General features: G+C 41.2%; 1 protein-coding gene across 1 annotated transcript in view; it reads left to right on the top strand.

Moving 5' to 3' along the window:
* The first annotated feature begins 216 nt into the window (after window positions 1-216).
* Window positions 217-13,197, top strand: part of LOC113135530 (glutamate receptor ionotropic, NMDA 2C-like) — a 28,552-nt gene continuing 15,571 nt past the window's right edge. The window contains exons 1-7 of the mRNA XM_026315626.1: window positions 217-558; window positions 1,114-1,212; window positions 8,042-8,107; window positions 8,654-8,842; window positions 9,123-9,463; window positions 9,800-9,914; window positions 12,887-13,098. Of these exons, the coding sequence (XP_026171411.1) occupies window positions 217-558; window positions 1,114-1,212; window positions 8,042-8,107; window positions 8,654-8,842; window positions 9,123-9,463; window positions 9,800-9,914; window positions 12,887-13,098 (1,364 nt within the window). The remainder of the gene's footprint in view (window positions 559-1,113; window positions 1,213-8,041; window positions 8,108-8,653; window positions 8,843-9,122; window positions 9,464-9,799; window positions 9,915-12,886; window positions 13,099-13,197) is intronic.

Consider the following 13,197-nt stretch of genomic DNA (forward strand, 5'->3'; position numbering starts at 1 on the left):
GCAGAGCTAATACTGTCATACAAAAGGGTCAGAGAGAGAGAGAGAGACCAGGAGAGAGAAATAAGGGATGGATATGTACTGATGGATTATGAGGCATTATGTCAAAAACATCATAAAAGTAAAGCAGCTTCTGTGTTGTATGACTGCTCTCTTTCCTTTTATTCTTTTTTTTTTTTGTTCTCTCTACCCTTTCTTTCTAGGCAGTAGGCTGCCAACATGGCCATTCCCAGAGGAGATCCTCCTCCTTTTCCTTGGCCTCCACTCTTTCTTCTCCTCCTCCTCTCCTCCCCCCTCCCCATGCGAGCCCGGCCCCTCCTCCTGCACCCGTCCATCAATGTGGCTGTGGTGTTCAGTGGCTCGAGCTACCAGAATGAGGTCAGAGGTCGCCTCAGCGGGGAAAACTTTGTTGACTTGCCTGTTGTGGTCAGCCCCGTGACCGTGCTGGTCAATGACACAAACCCCCGCGACCTGCTGACACGTCTCTGCGATACCATGGCAACGGAGAAGCTGCATGGTGTGGTGTTTGAGGATGATGTAGGCTCAGGTGCTGATACCCAGGTAAGTAATGTTTGATGCATTTTAGGTTTTTCTGAAAAAGTATCTGCTCTGGAGCCATGGCACTGAGTCACGCTCATCAGTGTTCCCTCAAGTTGCACAAGGCAACATTTTTAGTTAGGAAAGCACCTGTCGTGTCAATTTAAACTGCAGCGGAGGACTGCAAAACAGAAGAACAAATAAAGATGCAGACCATGTACTATTGTTGCCAAGATTAAATTATGATGTTGGCATAGTTTCTGATCATAAAGAGGAGGAACATCAAATCATAAAAAAAAAAAAACAAAAAAAAAACAGCTATGCTAGGGGAAGGAGTGCTGAAATTATTGTCTTGTTTTACTCTAAAATTACTTATGTAGAAATCTTCCAAAATAAAAGTAAAAAGCAACCCGTTTAAAATGTACCATGAGTACAACATTTAATAAACTGAAACAAATCTAAACCTCAAATAACCATAAAGCCTTATGACAAAGACTGCTCTACTATCACATTAATGAGCTGCATGCTGGTGCAAAATTTCCTGCACGGAAACACTGAATGTGTCTATTTCATATTCAGGTGGCAGAAGTGGCACAGATCCTGGACTTCCTCTCCACTCAGACGACTCTGCCAATTGTGGGCATCAGTGGCGGCTCTGCAGTTGTCATACCATACAAGGTACTGTCAAAAGTAATGAATTTATCATTTCACCATTGGTCTACCATCACCCTGGAGCTTCAGCCAGGCATAGAGTAGTCTGTCTTCTTGGTTGCCAAAAATGCATGTCACATATAATGAGCAATTAAAGAAGAAAAAAGATTCTAGGAATAAGATGAACAGTGACCTATAATGTAAACACTGTCAGCAGCTGCAGTCACTGCTTCGTGTCTTAAAAGTCTTCCATACCGGCATCACTCAGCTTAAAACAACTTAAGTAGGTCAGATCAGTGAAACCTACTTTGGCAAGCAACTCACTGCATGCAAATATTTGGATATGAGTAATACAGATATGTGAAGACTGCAGCCATCGACCCTGAGCAGCTCCTCTAATCCCTGGCTGGGAAAAATCTGAGTTGTGGGAAGAGAGACGAGTGCTGTGGAAGATCTGTGCCTCAATCAATCATTCCTGTGCACTTCAAGAGTGCAGGTTTTTCCTGCTATGATTTGGCATATATCTCATTGATGAATAGAGACAGAGCAGCGAGTTAAATTGTAAGATTGATCGTAGTTAAGACTGTTAAGAAAAGACTGATAACAGATTCCTAATCTGTACTTTTTCTCCACTTTTAGTTGCAAACAGGTTTCAACCCTTCATCCTCTATCGCCTGATGCTTTACACTCGTCTCCCCTTCCTTCCTTTAATTGCTTAACTATCTTCATCAACACCTTGTATTTATAGAACCAACTCTCACACATAGAAACACACATGCAAATGAACGCCCTCACATTTGAGAGCACACGTACACAGCCAAATGGGTGCATTCCTACACTTATCCGAGCTGAGCCAGAAAGTGTAGCAAGTGGTGGACTTCGCCCCTAGGTTACAATTTGTAAACCATAGCACGTTGTGTGCATCAGCTTCCTGTTAATCAGATAGTATCTGCAGATGTCACGTCATTGATGTGTACTAAACGGGAGGAGCTGTAGCTGCAGGAGCTTGATTGATTTGCTGTATTTTGATAGCAGAGCGGGAAACGCAGAGTGAGTAAGAGGCAGAGAGACGAGAAAGATGCTTCAGTGAAGCTTAACTGACAGTTGCCCGAAGGCAGTGTTTTACTGTCTCTCAGTTAAGACTCCCTTCTCTGTTCACAAGTCTGGGTCATTCTGTTTTGTCTTTCTACTGTCCATTTTTCACCATCTTCCTCTCCACCAGATTTAGTCCTTGACACGTCTAAGTTTTTTGGCTCTGGTGTGTCTGAATCTATTAAGCAAGAGACCTGCGCTCCCCTCTGCTTCCTCAGAGCTTCAGGACCCCATTAAACAATTAATTAGACCCTTTAGGAGGCTGTAGCCCCCCCCACCCACAGCTCTAATTACTCATTCCAAAACCCAAAGCTCTCACTCTTTGCTTCTGTTTTTCTGCATCGCTTGCATAATCTCCCTTTCCCCCCAATGTCGCTGCCTCACCTTAAATTGCCATGGTGTTTATATTTACTCCAAAAGTGCTTTCACACTCAACTTCAGCGGCTCTTCCACTGTCAAAGAATTTCTAAAACTCCAATATTTTGGGGAAGTTTGTCAGTTTTCAGCAATCTCTTTGTAATTTTGCAAATTCAATCAAGAGTGGTTCTGCCTGGATTATTTAATCTCTGTTTGACAGCGGAAAAAGACAAACGCACAGATGAAATGTTATCAATCGTACTAAACGACCGTTTGTCTGATGAACCCAATGCACTGAGAGATAGTTCTCTATACAGCACAAAGAGTAAGGCACTCTCCTCTGAGGTCTGCCAGTCGAAGGCCTCATTCAGCCCTCATGTTCACTCACGCTGTCCTTCTGTCTGTTATACACTTCTTTGTTGTCAGCAAGGAGAAAAAAGGTTGTCAGAGGTGTCTGGCACAATGGGGCAGGTGGATTGGACGGAGGAACATGTACGTGTGAATGCATGATTCTCTTAGGGGATAAAAGAGCTCAATAGTGCTTGATTATCAATAGCCTGATGATGATGAATATCTTTGATGGCGGATTTAAAAAAGAAGCAGCAGCCGTCTGGGCTGCCTATTTATGGTTCCTGTCTCAGTGATCTCTCTATAGCAAACAAGAGGGAAGGAGGGAATGACACAAAGATGAAAAGATCGAAGGGAGGAGAGGAAGTGCGTCTTTTGTCAGATGGCACATACATCAAGCAAAGAGGAGGAAATGAACAGCTGAGAAAAGGCATAAAGATTGTTCAATAGCGCCTCAGAGGGAAAGAGGAAAAAAAACTATTGCAACATGTCTCTCGAAATCAGAGGTTGAGTCTGTTGTCTTTGTGTGTGCTCTTGGGTGGCTGGCTGTGAGTCACTGCAGTGAGCAGGGTGATCATTAGAGGGTGCTGCATCCAGATGTCGAGTCATAGGCAGAGTAGAGAAGGAGAAAACTGGAAGAAAGAGAGGGGCTTATGATAGTTATGATTAAGAAAAAAATTGAATGTCTGCCCTAATAGACCTTTTTAGAGCAAACATTTTGACGTCATTGCAACAAAAGCTTGGGTGTAGCTGGTAACATTCAACTTCCAATTTACAGTATGCGAGCCATTCCCAGGGCCCTGGTATTGTGCATGCATGCCGGTACGATTAGCACTGGTGCCTCACAGTAAGAACGTTCCAAGTTCAACTTCTGTTTGAAACTCGGGCCTTTCTGTGTGGAGTCTGCATTTGCTGCCTGTGCCTGGGTGGGTTCTCTCTGGGCACTCAAAGGCATGCAGTTTGTGGTTAATTTGTGACCTGTATCTCTGAAAGTGTCTCTATGTGTCAGCCCTATGACAGACTGGTGATCTCTCCATGGTGTACGCTGCCTCTTACCCAGTGTCAGGTAGCTCCAGCCCCTGTGACCCTCATAGTTCCAGGATAAGTTGCAGATGATGGATGGTATTGTGACTTTGTGGGACACTTGATGAAACTCAGCCAATAAAAAATAAACAATAAAAAAAACATGAAAAAAAAAAAAAACAATTATCTAAAAACATGCAATAACACCTGAACTGAGCTTTTGAAAAGGTGACAATTTGGAGACCATTTGCAGAATACATATAAAGGAGATAACTGCTTTTGTAGAGTTGAGGGTTGTTGAGGGTGCAGTAAAACATTTTGTTATAGCTGTTTTAAAACATTTGGTGAGAGAACAGATTAACTACAGCTGACAACTCTTCCAGTGTTTTGAAGCACCATTAAATCTCCCTGTTTTGAGGAAATATATGGGGAACATTTGATTACTCACAAACCAGTGTTTGAGAATTACAGTTCCAGTGTGATCCTGGTTGTAGATGATGACTAGAATAAACAAAGCCGACAGCTTTATGTGTTTGCCAGTAAACAGGAACAAAAAAGTGCCTTTTAAGTCCACACATAATGAATTTTTGAGGCAAAACACTGTTGAGCATTCAAGAATACAACAACATTTATTACAATTTATAACTGTCAGTGGAAGATTATATTTCAGGAGTTAAAGTCTCATTCTAAAGTCACACTGCTTGTGATACTGGATGGGAATGATGCAATGAGCCAGATGTCTCTTACTGGATCAGTTTCTTTTTTTGGATTTTCTGTGGCCAGACTGACCTGCTTTCTCTATTTGTCTTTCTGCACTTCTGTCTGTCCTTTCAACCCTCTCACTTCTGGCAATCCAATGGCCTCATGTTCCAGAAACCAGAAACTCCATATACAGGCCATGAGGAACCCAGAACCATCACACCATATTCCCACTGGAAACTGGTATTTATCACTGGGAAAGAAACCACATTAATGACCAGGCTGCCTCCGATCCCATCATGGCCCAGTAATTTCAGTACAGCAGTCAATCAAACTAGCAATACTGAGGCCTTGAGTGTGTATAGACTCAAGTGAAGTAAATTGTGGAAGTGCTTGATTATATATCCTGCTTGGTTCAGTGACTCAATACCCCGCAGTGCATCAGCTGTGTGAAATCTCACAGGCTTTTTAGCCATATTTATTCTTTCACATAAACTCCTACTTCATCAAAGTGGCATTTAAAATTGTTGACATGCCCCTGAAGTTAAAGTAGTAATACTGTAGTGCAGTAATACATAGTTACTTTTATATTTAGACTTACGTATAATTAAGTTATTACTGAGTCTTATGAATGGCAGGCAGTATTTTAATCTAGTAGATGTTCAAGCTAGAGCTTGGTTTTTGTAAATTAACTGTAGCCATGAAGGTAGAAAGTAGAAGCAACTTCAAACAACAATAAAGCACCGAATAAAATTTAGTTTCTACCACGCATAGAAACTTTTCAAGTAATTCAAGAGTAACTCACATATGGACTCATATATGTAAGACGTATGAGTCCATACGATGCGAGTTTGTGAGCAGCCACCATGTCCACTGTCTTCCTGTCACATTACTATACACTCCTGCAGTAGGACTGCTAATTACGTCTGTGCATGACAGCCCCAGTTCCAGGGTGGAGAGAACAAGACGGCTGGGAAGTGAAGGATGAAGGGGGGGGGGGGGGGGGGCAGCAGACACAGAAAAGATAATTTCTTGTGAATTTTGCTTGATTTCACTGTGAAGGAGAAAATGGTTGTCTTTGAACGCATTTCCTACTGACTTTGACTTTTTTAAGGACTGCCAGTTGATGAAACACTGATTGGCCTGAGGGGAGCCACCACATTATTTGCTTGTATAATGGCTCAGACACAACTAATTGGATTTTTAAATAACAGGTCCTTCAAATGATGCATTTCACCACTCCTCCTACATATCAAATGAAGTGGGACACTACTGTTAATCAGGAATTCCGAACGAGAGCCATTTTTTATTTATTTGGTGACAGCCTGACATAGTTGTGTACTGCTATTTTTATAGCTATTCTGATACACAGCCCAGTCAGTGGTCTAGTGAAGTTTCACCCTGTGGAGATGAGACTCCAACAAGCTCAGAGAGAGAGAAAACTGATCAAATTCAGTGAAGGAGTGTCTAGCTGTGATACTCGTGTGGTACTCCTCAGGCTGCACAGCTCCCTGGGGTTTTGCAGAGGCTCTGAGCTGTGGGAGAGGAAAGAGCAACAGGAAGCAGAGCTGACAGTTAGTCACCTCTGAGACAAGAACACTGAGAAGATCTGAGACCTGGTCCCTAAAGGCACTTGACAGTTTAACACTATGTGCTCTCTCATTTCACTACACTCTCTTCCTGACTTCTCTATCTGCTTACATACATGTTGCTGTATTCCCAGTCTCCAAAAAAGACCATGTTATTCTGATCTTTGCCTTCTTGCACCAGCTTTCTGTCCATTATCAAATCAAATTTGGAATATTGCTACTTGTGGTAAAGTGCTGCATGGTCTTGCACCTGGTTACATCACAGGACTACTTATTCCCTAAAGCACTTCGGTTCTTAGATCTTCCATCCAAACTCTGTTATTACACAGCCCCATCTAAAAAAGGCAGGGACATGGTATGCAGACTGTTTCAGCAGAATCTCTTGAGTTTTTCAAAGTTTTGTTTAGTTTAGACCTGAATTCAGTCAACATTTTTCATTTCATCTATGTATGGGCATATTTGTATAGAACATGTGTGTGGATTTGTATGTGGTGCAACTGCTCCAACAATCTCTCAGTTAAGTTTAAAGTTTACAGTCTCTTCATTCTCTCCCTGTTGACTATTTCTGCTTTTTGTATCCATAACAATCTTATATTTCCACATTGCTCCTCTTCTTATTCCTTTAGCCTACTTATCTGAGTGCTAGAGATTTGGAAGGGCTTCACTAAGCTCTAATAACTTTCCATCTAATCTGTCAACACAGAAACACACAGCAAGTAGATAATGCAAATGTATGCCAACAACCAGACATAAAACATGGGACCACCCCTTCTTGACAGAAAGAGAGAAGAAACAGATAGAGGCTGCATATGGACAACCACAGCTCTTTTGTTAAATGGAAGCATGTATAAAGGTGCAAACTCCAATAAATATTCATAGTGACCATCCCTTATACTCTGCATCTGCATCTTTATTGCTGTAGGGTGCAAATGTATATATGGCAGCTGTGTGTTGCATCCATCATTCCCACTTAAAGCAGGTTTCAATGCTTTATCACTCATATGGTTGCTGTTCTATATGCAACAAAAAGCTCTTATGTATGCATTTAGACACTATAAACTTTCTGAAGATGTTCTTCAGGACATTGTGGATTTTAATTAAGATTTTGAAACATTTTATAAAAGCAATTCAAGTGCCAAAAGCACAGCTTATTTAAAATCTAGTACTTTCTTTTCTCCTTATTTGACGTCTTATCAACTTAATTGGTTTTGGAAGGCCGCTCCCCCGTGTTGCTTACATGCCTTTTAATAGTGATGGTGGCGCTATGCTTATTGAAAACGAGGGAAAATTATAAACGTGCACTGTCTCCATAGAGGTAATTTTGATCCAAATTTAAATGTTCCAGAGCGTTAACAATGCTAAAGGTGTTGCTAAAATGAGGAGAAACAGACGAGTTAATAATCAACTGTTCCTTGGTTTACTTATGTGGTTACAGACATTTCAACAGTGTACTCAAATCTTTCTTTCTAGAGTCTTTTCCTCACAGGTGAAGAATATTTCATGACCAAAGGGCACATAAGACCTGCTCAGAATTCATGATGTACTTTCAGAGTGCATGCTTGACATTGTTGAAATAAAATTATTGGTAAAAATAAGATGGTTTTTCTGCATTTTTGAAAGAAATCCATGCACAAAAAGGAAATCTGTTGGCCTTAGTGAGAAGACAAAACCATCCTCCAATTTCTAGGAACTATTGTCTGTATATCAAACCTTTTAATTATTACATGAGTCTCTCTTAATCTTTACAGGCGGAGGGATCCTCTTTTTTGCAGATGGGAGCCTCTCTAGAGCAGCAGATTGTCTGCATGTTTAAGGTATATGAAATACATTAGCTGACAGTCGCACCTTCTAAGTTGTCATACCAAACAGTTTGAGGGTCAAGCATGACAACTGAGACCTCTCTGGCTGATTAACAACATGTAGGAACATCCCAACAATCAGTAGGGGAATCCCTGATCTGAGGTTTTGGACCAAATTCCACAAACAAATAGTCTTTTATTATTATTATTATTTATTTATTTGCCTGCGCAAATTCTCATGAGATTAGAGGGCTTGTCACAGATGTTTTAGGGGATCACACAACTGAAAAACACCCATTAATAAACTGAATTTGTTATTATGAGTAAAAAAATTCAAAATCTCACTACTTAAGTTATATCTCGTGTTTATATCAATACAAAAGTAGGACAAGTTACTGTTTTATGCTGTATTATGTGGTAAACAATTATTTTTTCTATTTTCCAGTATTTATGCTAAACTAAGCTAAGCATGGTACTGATGTTCTCATCATTAGTCCTCCACAGTCTCATATTTGAAATCATTGAATATTATCGTTATTTCACTTCATTTGTCTGTTTCAGCTTATGGAGGAATACAACTGGGGTGAGTTTGCGGTGATCACCAGCTTGCTGCCTGGTTATGATACCTTTGTGGATATAGTGCGGGCCTACACAGATACTTCCTACTTCCTGTGGAATCTACAGGATATTTTGTCTCTGGAAATGTCTGTCGGGGCTAATGATGCGAGAAACAAACGGATGCTGCAGCAGGTATGATGAAATATAAAACTTCTAGACTGGGTTGCATGGGCTTATAAACTCCTTTAAAAATAATAACTAGTTACTTTCAGACTAGTGCAGTAAAAAATTGGGTTGCATTAATAAATTCCCAAAAATGTCGCACATTTAATGGTGCCACCTTTGTGGTGCTGTCCAAACATAAGTACAAGTTTTAGTAATATCTAATGACTATGTAAACACTAGTTTGTTTGGCGATGTGCTTTCTCTCTGTTCACTGAATTACCACTGGCAATTTATGTTCTGTCTGCAGGTGGACTCTCAGGTCCTGTTGGCATATTGCTCCTATGAGGAGGCACAGTACTTGTTTCGTCAGGCAGCTGAGGCAGGTCTGCTGGGGCCAGGCTACATCTGGATCCTTCCCAGCCTGGCCGTGGGCAACCCTGACAGTCCTCCACCTGTCAGCTTCCCTGTCGGCGTGATTGGTGTCATTACGGACCAGTGGAGGAAAAGCTTGCGGCAGCGGGTGAGGGAGGGTGTGGCCATCGTAGCCAAAGGGGCAGAGAGTTTCAAGAAGCAGTACGGTTTTATTCCTGAGGGACACGGTGACTGCAACAAGCCAGCTAAACACTCAGACAACAACACTCTTTTCAGGTGAGGCATACTTAATATAATACGAAGCACAACTTTATCTCATCTTTATCTTATCATGAAGTCAAAGTATTTTCCACTTGTTTTGTACAAAGTTAGAAAGAAATACTGAATACTGTCATGGATGTATACCTTAAACGACAACAAAACCACTTGGTAGGAACACTGCCTGCCACCAATCACGGCCTCTATCACTCCTTGATGAGCTACTTCCAACATAAGAGCCGTCACATGAATATGCAAAGTTTTCTGTGCTGTAGAATCAGAGCTTGTTGATTGCATATATGTGCTATACTTCTGCTGTATGTTTTTAAGAGTTTACGTTTCTGTGGGTTGCAGGCACATGCTGAATGTGACATGGGAAAGAAAAGATCTGTCATTCAACAACCAAGGCTTCCTGCTGAACCCTTCCATGGTTATCGTCGCTCTGGACCGGGAGAGACTCTGGGACAAGGTACAGAGCACTAGCACCTGAATCACAAAAACATAATGGCACTAATAACACAGGAACAGTACCTGTTAACACCAATGGTTGCCAATGACTAAGGTAACTGTGGGCTACGATTGTGACCCAGTTTTAGCCTTCACTGGTTTACATTTTGGCAGATTGAGACCGATACAAGTATGACAGATTAGCTATTAGCAGCTCCTGTCTGCAATCTATCCCTGGATGTGCAAACAGCTATTATTGGATTACTTCGATGCTGACAAAAACGCTGATCTGATCATTCTCAGGCAAATTCTAAAACTACATGTATCACGACCGTGTGCTCAGATCTCTAAGAAGGAGTAGACCTACTATTTTTCACACAAATTACAGCCTTCAGATGTTAAAGAGTTTAATAAATTGTCACCTTGAGCTGTGTGTCACAGCCACTGCTGTTGTGGCAACTGATGACCATGTTGATAAGTGGGACAAATTGCCAACAATAGTTTTTAAAGCCTTGAGAGAAACAGGATAGATTGAAAATCTACACCTGAACAACAAGTGATCAATAAATAAGCATAGAATTCTCTGAAAATTTATATTAGAAGGTACAAGTGTCATTGTAATATCAAATCACTACTGTTGTGTGTTTCCTGTGGAAGCCTTATCATTTTCTTGCTGTTTCATCGTCACCACGCCTTGCAATTTTCTGGAGCATTGTGACTCCCTTTTACACACACACACACACACTCACACTCACACACACACTCGCACACACTCACTTTTCAAAGCCTGAGGTTGTAGAGAAAAAGTGCGACTAAACAGAGACCTGAACGTAATCTCACAGCTACAGTTGAACTAATTTATTTCTGCCCTGGAAAGACCAACCTACTTTATCAATGTCACCTCCTGGCTCGTGTGTGTGTGTGTGTGTGTGTGTGTGTGTACGAACACGGACATGTTCATTGTGCTGGAGTGTAGTTCAGTTTGTACAGTATGTGTGTGGGCATTAGAGTAGCACTTCTGCAGCCAAGAACTTCACATACACTTCATCCATATGTTGCATCATGTTCAAGTGAACCTGCTGTTCCCACACAACAAGGCAACTTAAAACAAGGCAGCGTGCAAGTGTCCAAATTCTCTGAATCCTTCCTCCTCTCCAGTGTCATTACAACCTGATGTGTCACAGCTTATTCTTCCTCTGCTCTTTCTGTCATGTAGCTCATCCGTAATAACGACAGGTTGTGGCATACTTGCTCTTTTCAAGTCTGTCTCCTCAGATGTGACACTGACAGTTTAACATGGCGTTGTTCCGTATCACAATCTGAAGGGTGCTGCTGGGTGACATCATGGGAAGCAACATCCCCTGTTTCTGTTGGACCCTGGATCCTAGTTTTTCCTCTTTTTTCTCCTTGCCCTGCACTAAGACTCGGGACCACTCAACGCTTTCTGTTTTATTCTCTTTAGTATGGATCACTCACACGGCTGATAGCAAATCAGTTGATAAGGTGAATATAGTTATGGATAGCAAACTGGCATATCAGATCTGTGCACCTATAAAATTATCTGGAATATTTAAGGACTGATCCTTAAATTCCAAGGATATTTCTCATGAGACAATATCATGAGGAGTCAGGAGTACAGAGAAAAGATGTGACTTTGTTAAACCAAGCTTAGGGATGTAAGAAGGCTTGGACAGGAAGAAAATCCAATGATTTCCAAGATTTGTGTGAGCCCATCAAACCAACCTAAACTAAAAAGGATGTGCCATTATTTATTTATTTAATATTATATGTTTCATATTAGAACAAGATCACTGAATAATGCCTTGACTTTGATTTAATAACACAATGCACTTGCAATATTCCAAAATTTTCATACAATAATCAAAAACTGGTGGCCCCTTCCCAATAATGTGTGAATGTAAGAATGACAGGTACACAGCAGAACATCTGCTTAAGATGCTCGACGTCGAGATTCGATGTACAGGAATGTATAAGAGACAGACTGAAATGACTGGCATTGATGCAATTCTGTTACTCATGGTGGTGCAGAGAAACAAATCAGCGTCTCACACATCATATTGCACCTACATGCATATTTGTAAATCATCCATGTATGACGAAGAGCTCTTGTATGACTGAGCTGAAGAACAAATCAAGACGGTGAGAAAAAGGGGTCTCATTAAAGCTCTGAGGGAGTGTGTTTCACATGCTGTAAGTCAGCACTGGCTGAGCTTAGCATGGCTCATTAGGTTGTGCTGATATGACAAACAGTCCTGGTTCTCACAGAGAGGGTTTCAATAAGCTTAGAACTGACATCAGTGGGATTTTTCTTTGTGTGATGAGACATCAACAGCAATTCGGGTCCAAAGTGGCTTCATCTATCACGAACAAACTCAGTCTATTGCATTTTTTCCAAGTTGTTACAGTCCGCATCTGTGTTTGTCAATTTCTTTTCAGTTGAATGTGATTTTCATTATTAAAGTGGCAAATATTTTAAACAAGACAGAAAAAAACACATAAAATAAATCACGCTAATCACTCGAACAGTTCCAATTTATAAGCAGTGACATTCCAATTTGTTTATTCAGTTGAAAAAAGAAAATTAATAATTTAATAATCAGTCAACAAAAAGAACACAGACTGAAGACAATACATGCTTGGATGTATTATTAATGGGATGCAGTCAGTTTGCTCTTTCTTTTAAGTTCTGGATCCCCCCCCCCCCCCAAAAGGTCCTACTCAAAGACTTTTAAGTCTCCTCAGTATGCACTAATGAACTCCACTCTTCTTTCATCTCCTAATCCTCTTTCTCCAGGTCAGCACATGCTATTTTTAATTTAGAAAAATTTTAAAAATCATTCTATGAAAGAGTAAAAGACAAAACAGGTGAAGAACAAAGAGGCCTTCATGAAGCAAATGTCACGACTGGGATTTAAACTCACGTTACCAGTGGTACTGACGAGTTTTTTTGTTTAACATCCTGCCTCTCTACAGGTGGGTACGTATGCTCGGGGGATCCTCCAGGTTCGTTACCCTGTCTGGCCTCGATACGGCAGCTTCCTGGAGCACGTATCTGATGACCGTCACCTGACTGTAGCGACGCTGGAGGAGCACCCCTTTGTCGTGGTTGAGAACGTGGACCCGGGAACTGGCACATGTGTTCGCAACACCGTGCCCTGCAGACGCCAGTCCAATCACACAGAAAGGTACACACAGTGGTACAAATACTTAGATCTGAATTGAAATACTAGCCGCTTGCAAAGTTGTCTGCCTCCATTTGGACAACATTCACATTTGAGAGCTTT

Source organism: Mastacembelus armatus, chromosome 19 (assembly GCF_900324485.2).
Source record: "Mastacembelus armatus chromosome 19, fMasArm1.2, whole genome shotgun sequence".
Taxonomy (NCBI): Eukaryota; Metazoa; Chordata; class Actinopteri; order Synbranchiformes; family Mastacembelidae; genus Mastacembelus; species Mastacembelus armatus.